This window comes from Asparagus officinalis, chromosome 2 (assembly GCF_001876935.1).
Source record: "Asparagus officinalis chromosome 2, Aspof.V1, whole genome shotgun sequence".
Lineage (NCBI taxonomy): Eukaryota > Viridiplantae > Streptophyta > Magnoliopsida > Asparagales > Asparagaceae > Asparagus > Asparagus officinalis.
This window is the reverse complement of record NC_033795.1, coordinates 14,295,404-14,308,371: the sequence shown is the minus strand read 5'-3', so window position 1 is coordinate 14,308,371 and position 12,968 is coordinate 14,295,404. Positions and strand designations below refer to the sequence as shown.

Sequence of the window (12,968 nt, the reverse complement as noted above, 5' to 3'; positions counted from 1 at the left end):
AACCTTGTAACGCTGAAAGCTACATAGAGACTCATAATTAAACTAAGTTTATGGATTTAATTGAAAAAAATGCAGTTACCGTCACCTTACGGCGATTTTCAAATATTAGAAACTCACGCTTGCGTTGTCAAACCAAAAAAAGCAGGGGAGCGTTAGGGCCTGTTTGTTTATACTGAAGTAACTATGAAGTAGCAGAAGTAGAGGAAGTAGAGCCTATTTTTGTTACTTCCATATTAAAAATGTTGTTTGTTTCTCCGTAAAAGCTACTTCCGCTACTTCCTTAAAAGCTGACGTGTCATCTAGCTGGCATCTCTATTTTCTTAATATTTTTCTGACCTCCAATGCTATGAAATACGGCGGAAGTGATTTTTAGGGTGGGGTCCACGGAAAAAATGATTCCCGAAATATTTTTTCTAACTCCAGATTCTTCTCCTATCTTCACACAGCTCATTCTTCCTCTCAACCTAACCGATTCTTCTCCTATATTCAACCGATTCTTCACCGACTTCCTAATTTTAGCTCCCGCGTGAAAGGGTTTCCTCAAGCTGGCGGTAATTCTAGCTCCCGCCGACTTCCCAGCAAAAAACGTCCTTCCTTCTTCATCTTCTTCCTCTTGGCTTCCCCCAAAAGGTATGTAAAGGTTAGATTTTGATCTTTTATTGTAATTAAATTACATCTTTTGCACAAAAAGAAGAGATCTTGGTGGATGTATTTTAGCAATGATTTCCCTTTCACTGATTTCCCTTTTTCTTGGTGGTCCTCTTGGCTTCCCCCAATGATTTCCCTTTTTCTCTGTTTATAATCACAAACGATTGCTAAATACAGATTTATACTCATCAATTTTAGCAATGTTTCAACAAATAGCATGCTTTTCAAGAAACTCTCACTTATGCTAATATTATAGTGAAGAAAATGTAGAATGATATTGTCAGAAAGGATAAATGGTTCACAGAACCATTCACATAAAATGAATTAGTGCCAGGCGGAGACATGGATGGGTAAAGTTGAAGTTTATTTACATTGTGAAAATACAATTATTACAACTTGAGTAGCTGTTACACCTACCTTTTAATAAAGTCAGAGATCACGCAGGATCTAAATGTGCAAAACTTAGACCTCGCAGGATCCTTGCAAAATAATACATATGAAAACAAAGAAATTATAACTAGACATAAAATACATATGTACACAAGAAACTACATTAAACCCAAAAAAGAAAAAAAATACAATGCACATGTGAAGTCTATACATTTTTGCACTGCCTCTGAAATTTTCAGCCGCAAAAAATCTCCCAGGGAGTCCTCAAGCATTGCACATGTAGAAAGCCATGCCATCCCACCAAAGACATCTTGAAACGTTATTACTTTCATGGAAAAGAATGTTCTATATCATATTTACAGGACTTGGAAACCTATGATTTCGCATAAAACTAATACATGACTCTGTTGGCTATATCACTTCAGCTGCATAACATTAATAAAAACCTAGCTAGCAGCACCCAAATTACTGGAGGGTAAGGAGTATTCTATAAAAGGGTTTTGACAAGGTTTCTACAGAGCTAAAGAAAGGTTAATGGTAATTACAACCCTTGACTACTTGACCACAAGGGAACAACCACAAGCTAATTTTTTGTTGATGTGAGAAATAAATTGGCGAATTTTTATAATAACCACGTGCGCTAATTTTTTAAATTTTATAACATTGTTTTATTTGTTTTATGTAGAATATGGAACCTTCAAAAGCTAGAGATGCTACACTAAGTTGCTTTGCTGCATATGTGGTGTGTATAGTGTGTGCTTACTTTATGTTGTTTGAGAATAAAAGAGAAGTAACTCCTAGGGAACCAACCGAGTTGAGAGATTCATTGAGAAATGCTTATATCTACCGGTTGTTCTATGGCGGCAGAACATTTACATATGACTACTTAAGAATGGATAGAGGTCCATTTTTTAACCTTGTTCGCATGTTACGAAAGTCTAGACTTCTTAAAGATACCATATATGTTTCCATCGAGGAGCAAGTTGCTATGTTTTTACACATAGTAGGGCATAATGCAAAAAATAGGGTTGTTGGTATAAACTTCGTACGTTCAGGCGAAACTATTAGTAGGTACTTCAATGCAGTCCTCGTGGCAATATTAAAACTAAGACCATTACTAATGAAGCAAGCGAGTGGTGAGGTATCCGATGAGATTCGTTGTAGATCAACTTGGTACCCTTGGTTTGAGGTAATGTGGATTATTTTTCAATCATTTATATCTATACTTCTTAAGGTAATATGTAATATAAAATGGTGGATTTATATGTTTCATTTGTTTAAATGGTCAGAACTGTATTGGTATGATTGATGGAACACACATTGCTGCGTCTGTCCCTGATAATATAGTTGCTCGATTTCATGGTCGTAAAGATGGTCCCACACAAAATGTGCTTGGAGTTGTTACACCTAATAAGCTATTTTGTTATGTCATGGCTGGATGGGAAGGGTCCGCTAATGACTTTACAGTTTTGAGGGATGCATTATCTATGCCTCCTCCAAAGGGATTGCGTTTGATAAAAGGTAATAAAATGTGAACTAAACTAATAAACTATTTTATTAGTTTAAAAGGATTTGTTAATAATTTGGTTTCATGTTAATATTGTAGATAAATATTATCTCTGCGATGCTGGATATACGACAATGCCCGGTTTTATTGCACCTTATCGTGGCGTGCGCTACCATCTTAAAGAGCAAGACGGTAGAGAACCATTGAACCATCGAGAGCTTTTTAATCTTCGTCACTCATCACTTCGATCAAAGATAGAGAGCGCATTTGGAATTTTGAAAAATCGTTTTAAAATTCTAACATGTAGGCCTGATTTTCCATTTCAAACACAGGTCAAGATTGTTATTGCATGTTGCATTCTACATAATTATATAATGATAGTTGATCCAGATGATCGTTACATAACAGAAGATGTAGTTTTTGATGAAAGAGAGAGTGAAATTGCTAATGAAGAATCTGACGTTAGCATGCTCAATTTAAGCAAAAGGGAACAGAAAGAAGCACAAGCTATTTGGTTAAAGAAAAGAGATGAAATAGCAAAGTCTATGTGGATAGAATATTGCGCTCGATATAAGGAAGGGAATGAGGTGGAAATTGGATTAGGTGATTAGTATTTGTGTTTTGTATTGTTTTAATTGATACCACCAATATATGCTAGATCATTAAGAAAACAAGTTTGTTTTTTGTTTTTCCTATTATCAAGCTTACTAGAAACCAAATTTTTTGTATCTTTGACATTTCTTTATTGATATATTCTTTTTTATGATGAGCTTCAATATATGTATGTTTAATTTTATAGTTTTGCTTTCTAATTGTCATAATGTAAACTTTATTCTTGTTGTCTCTATGAATATTTACAATATCACAGGACAATGGAGAATATAGAAAAGTGTGCATACGGGGGTAACAGGACTGGATACTTTCAAGTCACTTCAACACTAGATCAACAATCGCCACACTTCTCTCGTTCTCAAGGAGTACACGCTCTTGGAAACCCTTATGTTTTTGGTCGTCTTGGAGATTCGCCTAATCAACAATTCATGAATGCCAATGTTGGTGGAACTCCTATTGGGTTCCCACCCATAAATTTGAGCCAACAAATCATACGATCAGAAAGCTCCCAGAATAATGCTACACAAAATTCAATTTCAAGTATGGAGGTTAATTCTCCTTCAAAAGATGAAAAACATACGAAATTTTAGCAATGTTTCAACAAATAGCATGCTTTTCAAGAAACTCTCACTTATGCTAATATTATAGTGAAGAAAATGTAGAATGATATTGTCAGAAAGGATAAATGGTTCACAGAACCATTCACATAAAATGAATTAGTGCCAGGCGGAGACATGGATGGGTAAAGTTGAAGTTTATTTACATTGTGAAAATACAATTATTACAACTTGAGTAGCTGTTACACCTACCTTTTAATAAAGTCAGAGATCACGCAGGATCTAAATGTGCAAAACTTAGACCTCGCAGGATCCTTGCAAAATAATACATATGAAAACAAAGAAATTATAACTAGACATAAAATACATATGTACACAAGAAACTACATTAAACCCAAAAAAGAAAAAAAATACAATGCACATGTGAAGTCTATACATTTTTGCACTGCCTCTGAAATTTTCAGCCGCAAAAAATCTCCCAGGGAGTCCTCAAGCATTGCACATGTAGAAAGCCATGCCATCCCACCAAAGACATCTTGAAACGTTATTACTTTCATGGAAAAGAATGTTCTATATCATATTTACAGGACTTGGAAACCTATGATTTCGCATAAAACTAATACATGACTCTGTTGGCTATATCACTTCAGCTGCATAACATTAATAAAAACCTAGCTAGCAGCACCCAAATTACTGGAGGGTAAGGAGTATTCTATAAAAGGGTTTTGACAAGGTTTCTACAGAGCTAAAGAAAGGTTAATGGTAATTACAACCCTTGACTACTTGACCACAAGGGAACAACCACAAGCTAATTTTTTGTTGATGTGAGAAATAAATTGGCGAATTTTTATAATAACCACGTGCGCTAATTTTTTAAATTTTATAACATTGTTTTATTTGTTTTATGTAGAATATGGAACCTTCAAAAGCTAGAGATGCTACACTAAGTTGCTTTGCTGCATATGTGGTGTGTATATTGTGTGCTTACTTTATGTTGTTTGAGAATAAAAGAGAAGTAACTCCTAGGGAACCAACCGAGTTGAGAGATTCATTGAGAAATGCTTATATCTACCGGTTGTTCTATGGCGGCAGAACATTTACATATGACTACTTAAGAATGGATAGAGGTCCATTTTTTAACCTTGTTCGCATGTTACGAAAGTCTAGACTTCTTAAAGATACCATATATGTTTCCATCGAGGAGCAAGTTGCTATGTTTTTACACATAGTAGGGCATAATGCAAAAAATAGGGTTGTTGGTATAAACTTCGTACGTTCAGGCGAAACTATTAGTAGGTACTTCAATGAAGTCCTCGTGGCAATATTAAAACTGAGACCATTACTAATGAAGCAAGCGAGTGGTGAGGTATCCGATGAGATTCGTTGTAGATCAACTTGGTACCCTTGGTTTGAGGTAATGTGGATTATTTTTCAATCATTTATATCTATACTTCTTAAGGTAATATGTAATATAAAATGGTGGATTTATATGTTTCATTTGTTTAAATGGTCAGAACTGTATTGGTATGATTGATGGAACACACATTGCTGCGTCTGTCCCTGATAATATAGTTGCTCGATTTCATGGTCGTAAAGATGGTCCCACACAAAATGTGCTTGGAGTTGTTACACCTAATAAGCTATTTTGTTATGTCATGGCTGGATGGGAAGGGTCCGCTAATGACTTTACAGTTTTGAGGGATGCATTATCTATGCCTCCTCCAAAGGGATTGCGTTTGATAAAAGGTACTAAAATGTACTTCGTCCTTTGAGATACAACTTCAATCAAGGATTGGTGGTACTTGGTGATCTCTTCTTGTTGGAGCACTTAGAGTACTCTGCTTAAGGACCTCGAGTTCTTGGATGATACTGTCACATTGGTTACCAAAGCATTCTCTTACCCCTTGAGTTTGGCAATATATCATAAGAATACTCTCCCGGAAACTCAGCTGGTGCTGTAGAGTTTCGATCCATTGCACAAAAGCTTCTGTGTTCATTCTACCTGCAAGAGAAAAGGAAAATATTTCTTTGATAATTCTCTGAATAGATAAACTAAATAAACCCATTAAAAAAATATCAGAATGAAATGCTTCTACTATGGTATAAGCGCGATGATACCGTTGCTCTATTGGGAGAGCTTCTAGTAAGGAAAAATATTGATGTAGTGTAATATACCACATCATTTATACCACCTAGTTGCTGAAATAGGAATAATGCTGCCCCCACGCTAACAACTGCAGTTTGGAAAATTAGTCACAAATATTACCATGCCTATATAAATGACCTGAAAAACCAGAAAGAATATACGTTGTTTCCTTTTCCATTTGTTTAGTTTGTGTATGTGTCTGTGCTTTATCCATTCCTCCATCGTTTTCTTTTTCTTCAACTCGTGATGTGAGCGTTCTAACTTTTAAGCACAGCAATGCTTGAGGCATGTGGTGTGTTATAATACTTTTATTTCTATTTCTATTTCAATTTCAATGACAATCCAAACAAGAATAAAATAGAAACAACATGTATTAATTACTTCCTAGTAATATTTCCAAATATTATCCAAACAAAAAAAGTAAATGAAGAGGAAGAAGTTCTACTTCCATTACTTCTAAAAATAAATAAAACAAACAAAAAAAATACTATTTCCGCTACTTCCTACTTCATAGTTTTGGAAGTTACTTCCCTAATCTATTTCTTAATTCCAATACTTCTATTATCCAAACGGGCCCTTAGTCGAGCGTCCCATAAAAACTTCGTTTGAGGAGAATATTCGACGGTCAGATTTGCTATAAAGAAATTTGAACTGCTGGACTGTTTTCATATAAAATTTTCATTGAATAATTCCTTTTCAAAAATTAATTTTCTGTTGGGGGGTTTTATAGAAAAGATATTCCAATTTGGCTTGATGGAGACGCAAGTGACGCTCCCCTTTTGCTGCGTAGATTTCGGACGAGACTATCTTCCAAGTGTCGATATCATTACAAATATTAATCAAGTGGATTTTGTTAGTGACAAACAAAAAAAGTTTAGAATATTGTCTTCATTATCCAAATTCAACGGCAAAAGAATAAACTACCATTTCTTTTCTTTTCTTTGTCTTTTTCTTCTTTTCTTTTTTTTTTTGTAATTTACGTTATGGCTGTTTTCATTTGGAAAGGAAATCATCTCAAAGAGTGTACTATACAAATAGAAAATTATAGACGTATTACTTTGAAGATTTTTTGTTGATCTAAGGGAAACAATATATGAACCTCATCTACAAAGTTGAACAAACTAACCACAAATTAGAAGTAAAATCTAATTTACGACTTTCTCTTGAGACAATTCCACTTCAAGTCAAATTTAGGAAACATCAGCCCTAGATGATTGAGAGGAAAGGGTATAGGCGGTAAATTTTAGGAAACCTCATGTTGGGTGATTCTCACAAAAACTTCGTGAATTTTAAAAATTAGGGGAAAAACCTCCTAAAGTTCGGAGAGTTTCACAAAATCTCATATAACTTTCGATAAGTACCACCTACTTAAATACCATTTAAAAGGAACTTCCTCTCTCCATAAAACCTCAAAACAGAACTTTTTACTCAAATGTTTCCTTGTCTCTCTCTATTCTCTCTTTAATGACAAACCATATAAGGGAGTTTGAAGAATTTTTCTAAATAAACTCATCCATATTTTATTTTTTAAATCGACCCCCTTGAGTTTTTTTACAAAAACCGACTAACTTTTTTTTAATCCGGTTCCTAAATAATCGGGGTTGCCAACCTTTTTAGGGCATAAAATCTTCGGGTTTAGGGTTGTAATTGGGGTTTTACAACCTCCTAAATAGACGGGCGGGGTTGCCAACCCCGACTATTTAGGAACCGGATTAAAAAAAATCGACCCACTTTCTCGTCACGATACTGACGTGACGAGAAAGTTGGTCGATTTTTGTGGTTTTGTGGAAAAAAAACTCAAGGGGTCGATTTTTTTTTAAAAAAAGTGTGAATGGTTTTATTTAGAAAAATTCTTCAACGGAGTTTAGTCTCCAAGTGTTGTGCCTCGAGAAACCAAAACAATCGCTAAGAAAGATAAACAACCAACCAAAATCAACAGCACAAACAACCAAACACCAGTTTTACGTGGTTCGGCAAGATGCCTACGTCCACGGGGCAAGGAGGGGGGAGTTTTCACTATTAGAAATCAAGAGGAACAAACTAGGGTTACAAATCTCTCATAAACCCTCAACAATCAACTCTCAATCTCTCCAATTGCTCCTAGAATAGAAGCCCAAAGAAAACTCTCTTAATCTGCTCAAATTCGTCCTTGCTCTTAACCCTAAAAAACACCCAATGGGTATTTATACAAATCCAAAACGAAGCGGGTCTGAAAACAGGCCCAACTCAAAACCGCAGCGTCGGTCGACCGGTACGGTCGACCGCGATCCATCGCGGTCGACCGGACCGGTCGACTGCTATTTATACAAATCCAAAACGAAGCGGGTCTGAAAACAGGCCCAACTCAAAACCGCAGCGTCGGTCGACCGGTACGGTCGACCGCGATCCATCGCGGTCGACCGGGCCGGTCGACCGCCCTCCATCCAGAAATCAGATCCAAAGTCCAGAGAGTTCGGCGGGGGCCTGATCTCTGCCAATTCTACATGTAACAAATAGATAAAAATCAAACTAAACTTAATATGAAAATCTAGCTTATAGAAATGATAAACAATAAACAAAATAAATACTAAGCTAGAATTGAGTTTAGAAAAACTCCTCTATAGATCAAGAGAGAGAGAGAGAGAGAGAGAGAGAGAGAGAGATGGAAATGAAGCTCAAACACCAATGGATGATCTCCTCTTGTTCTTGTGAAAATTTCTTCACAAACTAAACTTATAAACACACTTAAACAAACACTTAAACTCTTGTAAACTTGTTTTTAAACACTTCTTTTGGTAGTTAAAAACAGTTATGACAAAGAGATATATATAGGATGAAAACCAAAGTCCAAAAACCAAGAAAACCCAGCAAAAAGATAAAAAAACAGAAAGCTAGAAAAACTAACCGTTGGGCCGTCTGTCGACTGATAATGTTCATCAGTGGACTAATGAGCTGACCATTACAGGCTAGCAACATGTCATCAGTCGACTGATAAACTCGCAAGTCTACTAATAACCTTATCAGTCGACTGGTCAGTCGACCGAATAAGAAACAGAAACTTTTTGATATTTCAGGTGATTTCATCAGTCGACTGAACACTTTCATCAGTTGACTGATAACAAATTATCAGCTTGTTTTGAATAAAAAACTAACTTTAAAGTGTCTTTAAAAATAGTAAATAAATTCAGAAAAATATAAAACTTTGGGGAATGCTTGAAACATGAAAATGAACATGTTACAAAAACTATTTTTCAAAAAGCACTTCCCATTTGTAAAATCTCATCATTTTGCAAATTCATTTAAAATACGAAATCTCGAAAACACATGATTTTGACAAAATTGACTTAAACAACCTCATAAGATGACCCAAATCTGTCGAAGCCTAAATACCAGATCCACTGCTCGACAACCAATACCGATCCTCCTCCAGAAAAGAACGGCCCACTAAATCCGCCATCTCATCACGTCGCCCCACTGTCTCCTTCCCTCTGAAGTGTCTCCAACTGCCGTGAGCTCGGCACCAATGCAAGAAAGGACTCCTACTAGAATAAGTACGACTGGTAACCTTTCTGCCCATACACCTCCTCCAACTGTTGCGGACTACTAGGTCTTTATACCAACGGGACTTGGTTGCAACCCAAATATGCCTAGTACAATCCCCAACATAGGAAACAAAATAACGATTACCTCCCGATGATGCCTCCTCGGAAAGCCCCCAAATGCCTGACTGAACACCTCCAATAAGACCTCTCGATCGATGGATAGAAGTGCTGAACTCCACCTCGGTCTTCTTGCTCATACCAATGTGCTCACAGGACTTCAATCTGCAGGTCATAGCACTCCTCAACAATCTGTGCACGGTATAACCAACAATATATCCCAGCACCAAACAATGCCACAGTCTAGCCATAGAAGTAGTCAGCGCCCTATCAACTACCGTGCTCCCAAGTAGATAATACAAGTTACTCCGCCTGACTCCCTTCATCACAATTATGGACCCCGATGTGACCTTCAAGCGAGAATCCGCCAAGATCACCCTATAGCCTGATGCCTCCAATACCCCAAGTGAAATGATGTTCTTCCTCAGTTGAGGAACGAACCTCACATCAGCCAACTCCCGGATCATCCCGTCACTCATCCGAATCTGAACGGTACCAATACCACCAATAGGGCATCTGTGATCATTACCCATGAGAACAGCATCCCCTCTTTCCAACTCCTGAAAGCTGGAGAACCAATCCCTTCTAGGGCATATGTGGTAAGTAGCACCAGAATCCAACATCCACTCGGTGGAGTCGGCAACATCAACTGACGGAAGAGCTGGGCACGCCCCTCTTTCTAACTCCTGAAAGCTGGAGAACCAATCCCTTCTAGGGCATATGTGGTAAGTAGCACCAGAATCCAACATCCACTCGGTGGAGTCGGCAACATCAACTGACGGAAGAGCTGGGCACGAATAGCCCGAAGAATCTGAATCTGAAACATCGCCACTAGCCTTGGCAATATTCACCTCTGAAGCTTGAATAGCTTTCCCTTTATTCTTCACAGCTTGCAATTTTGGGCATTCGGCTTTCCAATGTCCATCCTCTCTACAAAAGGCACACTGATTCCTACCAACTGCAGGATGCCCCACTCTAGACTGCGACCTTCTTCCACGGTTTGGACTTCTAGCTCTTGCAACCAATGCACCAGCAACCGGCTCGATGGAAGTCTCATTGTCCTTCTTTCGAAGTTGATAATTCACAAGGGCTGCGGTGACCTCACTATATGAAAGTGATGCCTTTCCATTAATAAGAGTGAGGACGAAGGTCTCATATTCCTCGTCGGGCAAGGAACTCAATAACAACAATGCCTTGTCCTCGTCTTCAACCTTGACATCTACATTCGCCAAATCTGCAAGTAGCTTCGTGTAATGGTTCATGTGATCACTAATAGATGTCCCCTTCTTCAATTGGAAGCGATAAAGCCTCCTCTTCAAATGCAAACGATTTTCGACGCTCTTCGTCAAATATTTGCCCTCTAGGACCTCCCAAATCTTCTTTGCCGAAGTTTCATTCATCACATCATATTTAAGGTCTTGGGTAAGGCAAGACCTAATAACACCACACGTCGTTCTATTCATTTTATTCCAAACCTTTTCATCAATGTCGGCCGGTTTCCCGTCCAACTCCAATGTATCTTCCAAATTTTGCGCATTTAGCGCATCCATGACTTCGCATCGCCAAAGTCCAAAATTATTTGTGCCGTTGAACTTTTCCACATCTATTTTCATAGAATGTATATTCAAACTTTGGACGGCCTTCACACCAGAAGAACCCTCCCCACTTTTATCTTTTTCAGCCATATATCTTAAAGCACCAACAAACCAATGCGGAAAAACAAACGAGAAATAGATCCAAATTGAAAAAGACGAGATTTTTACTGAAAAGATCCCACCTTTATCACCAAACGAAGCCCTAGATGAACTTCCAAAGCGATCTACTCCTCCAAAATAGCCCAAGCATAGCCCGGAGCTCTGATACCAATTGTTGTGCCTCGAGAAACCAAAGCAATCGCTAAGAAAGATAAACAACCAACCAAAATCAACAGCACAAACAACCAAACACCAGTTTTACGTGGTTTGGCAAGATGCCTACGTCCACGGGGCAAGGAGGGGGGAGTTTTCACTATTAGAAATCAAGAGGAACAAACTAGGGTTACAAATCTCTCATAAACCCTCAACAATCAACTCTCAATCTCTCCAATTGCTCCTAGAATAGAAGCCCAAAGAAAACTCTCTCAATCTGCTCAAATTCGTCCTTGCTCTTAACCCTAAAAAACACCCAATGGGTATTTATACAAATCCAAAACGAAGCGGGTCTGAAAACAGGCCCAACTCAAAACCGCAGCGTCGGGCGACCGGGACGGGGGACCGCGATCCATCGCGGTCGACCGGACCGGTCGACTGCCCTCCATCCAGCAGCAAACCCAATGTCCAGAGAGGTCGTCGGTCGACCGACACGGTCGACCGCCCATAGATTCGGTCGACCGGATCGGTCGACCGCCACCAATCCTGAAGCCCAATAACTTGAACCCGAATTTTTCCTGCCAATTCTACACCAAGTTCATGTGAAACTTTTTGAAAGCTCATGAGGATTTCAAAACAAGGGTTAGAGAGGTACTCTGTGTTTTAAAGTTTGTGGTCTCGTCCTGTGCAAATCACCCCAAAACTCAGGAAGGTTTTGTAAAACTTACCTGAAACTTAAAATATGGTGTCAATACGTGAGGCATGCTTTAGATCCAAAAAAATATAGCAACAGCTTTTGCATTTATATAATACTAACAATGGTAGAAGAATATGGGTTGGTGTGCTTAAGTCGATCGCTCCTTTTCTTAGTGGTTGGACTTTCACTGGCATCTACTGGATAATGCTACTTTCATTCATTTAATACCACACGTTCGGAGTGAATGAGTCACGTGCCAAGTAAAGACGTCAAAGCTAGAACAACAATGGGCATCCCTGTGGGTATTAATGGCGCTGCAAGGGCTATTATAGCACTCTGATTCCTACTGTTTGAATTTGAAAAGGATGTTCCTCACAGGTTTTTATGGTGAAAATGCAAAACTTTGGTGGATACATTAATTTCAGAATGAGACTTCAAACCTGCTGGTGCATAACTAGCTAGGCACCGCCCGTAGTCCCAAAAATGCAAGCAAGCACGTGTGAACTTATATGTCAAAAGTCTTCGCCATTGTGCTAAAACTCCAAAGCGGCCATTAGCATTAGGGTTATACTTTTTAGATTGTGGGATGGGCAGAAACCTAGACTGGTTGGTGTGTGTGTGTGTATAGGTTGGAGGGGAGGGGGTGATATTTTTCTAATCCGCTTTAGGAATTTGTGACTGGTAAGATTCAAATTTAGATTATTCTAATACCGTTGTTAGGACATTGCTCGTTCAATATCTCTTGTTCGAGTGATAATAAACATTCATTTAAGTCTAATGTTTGCTTGAAATGATCTAGTATATTAATATACATGTATGGAACAAGAATGAGGCGAAAAGAATTGAAAATTAGCTCGAACGCTTATGTCAGCAAGTGAATCATCGATGGTTCCGCATTGATCGTCGATGGTGCCCAATGGACCATC

General features: G+C 38.2%; 2 protein-coding genes across 3 annotated transcripts; both read left to right on the top strand.

Annotated features, from left to right (window-relative positions):
- LOC109830341 (protein ALP1-like) lies at positions 391-3,203 on the top strand. The gene is made up of 4 exons (XM_020397586.1): positions 391-640; positions 1,724-2,227; positions 2,328-2,559; positions 2,645-3,203. Exons 2-4 carry the CDS (start codon positions 1,727-1,729, stop codon positions 3,154-3,156), a joined length of 1,245 nt encoding a protein of 414 aa, XP_020253175.1. The 5' UTR covers positions 391-640; positions 1,724-1,726; the 3' UTR covers positions 3,157-3,203.
- Positions 3,762-6,158, top strand: LOC109830340. 2 transcript variants are annotated; one of them, XM_020397584.1, is made up of 3 exons: positions 3,762-4,476; positions 4,625-5,128; positions 5,229-6,158. In XM_020397584.1, exons 1-3 carry the CDS (start codon positions 4,474-4,476, stop codon positions 5,484-5,486), a joined length of 765 nt encoding a protein of 254 aa, XP_020253173.1. In that variant the 5' UTR covers positions 3,762-4,473; the 3' UTR covers positions 5,487-6,158. The 2 variants fall into 2 exon arrangements, with proteins under 2 accessions (XP_020253173.1, XP_020253174.1); XM_020397585.1 differs by having other exon boundaries at positions 3,762-5,128.

Bases quoted from the DNA above. Each gene is read 5' to 3' on its own strand.
- LOC109830341 (XM_020397586.1), top strand. From the start codon at position 1,727: ATGGAACCTTCAAAAGCTAGAGATGCTACACTAAGTTGCTTTGCTGCA. The intron at 2,228-2,327 runs GTAATGTGGATT...TTAAATGGTCAG, and splicing joins CTTGGTACCCTTGGTTTGAG to AACTGTATTGGTATGATTGA. The intron at 2,560-2,644 runs GTAATAAAATGT...TTAATATTGTAG, and splicing joins GGGATTGCGTTTGATAAAAG to ATAAATATTATCTCTGCGAT.
- LOC109830340 (XM_020397584.1), top strand. The intron at 5,129-5,228 runs GTAATGTGGATT...TTAAATGGTCAG, and splicing joins CTTGGTACCCTTGGTTTGAG to AACTGTATTGGTATGATTGA.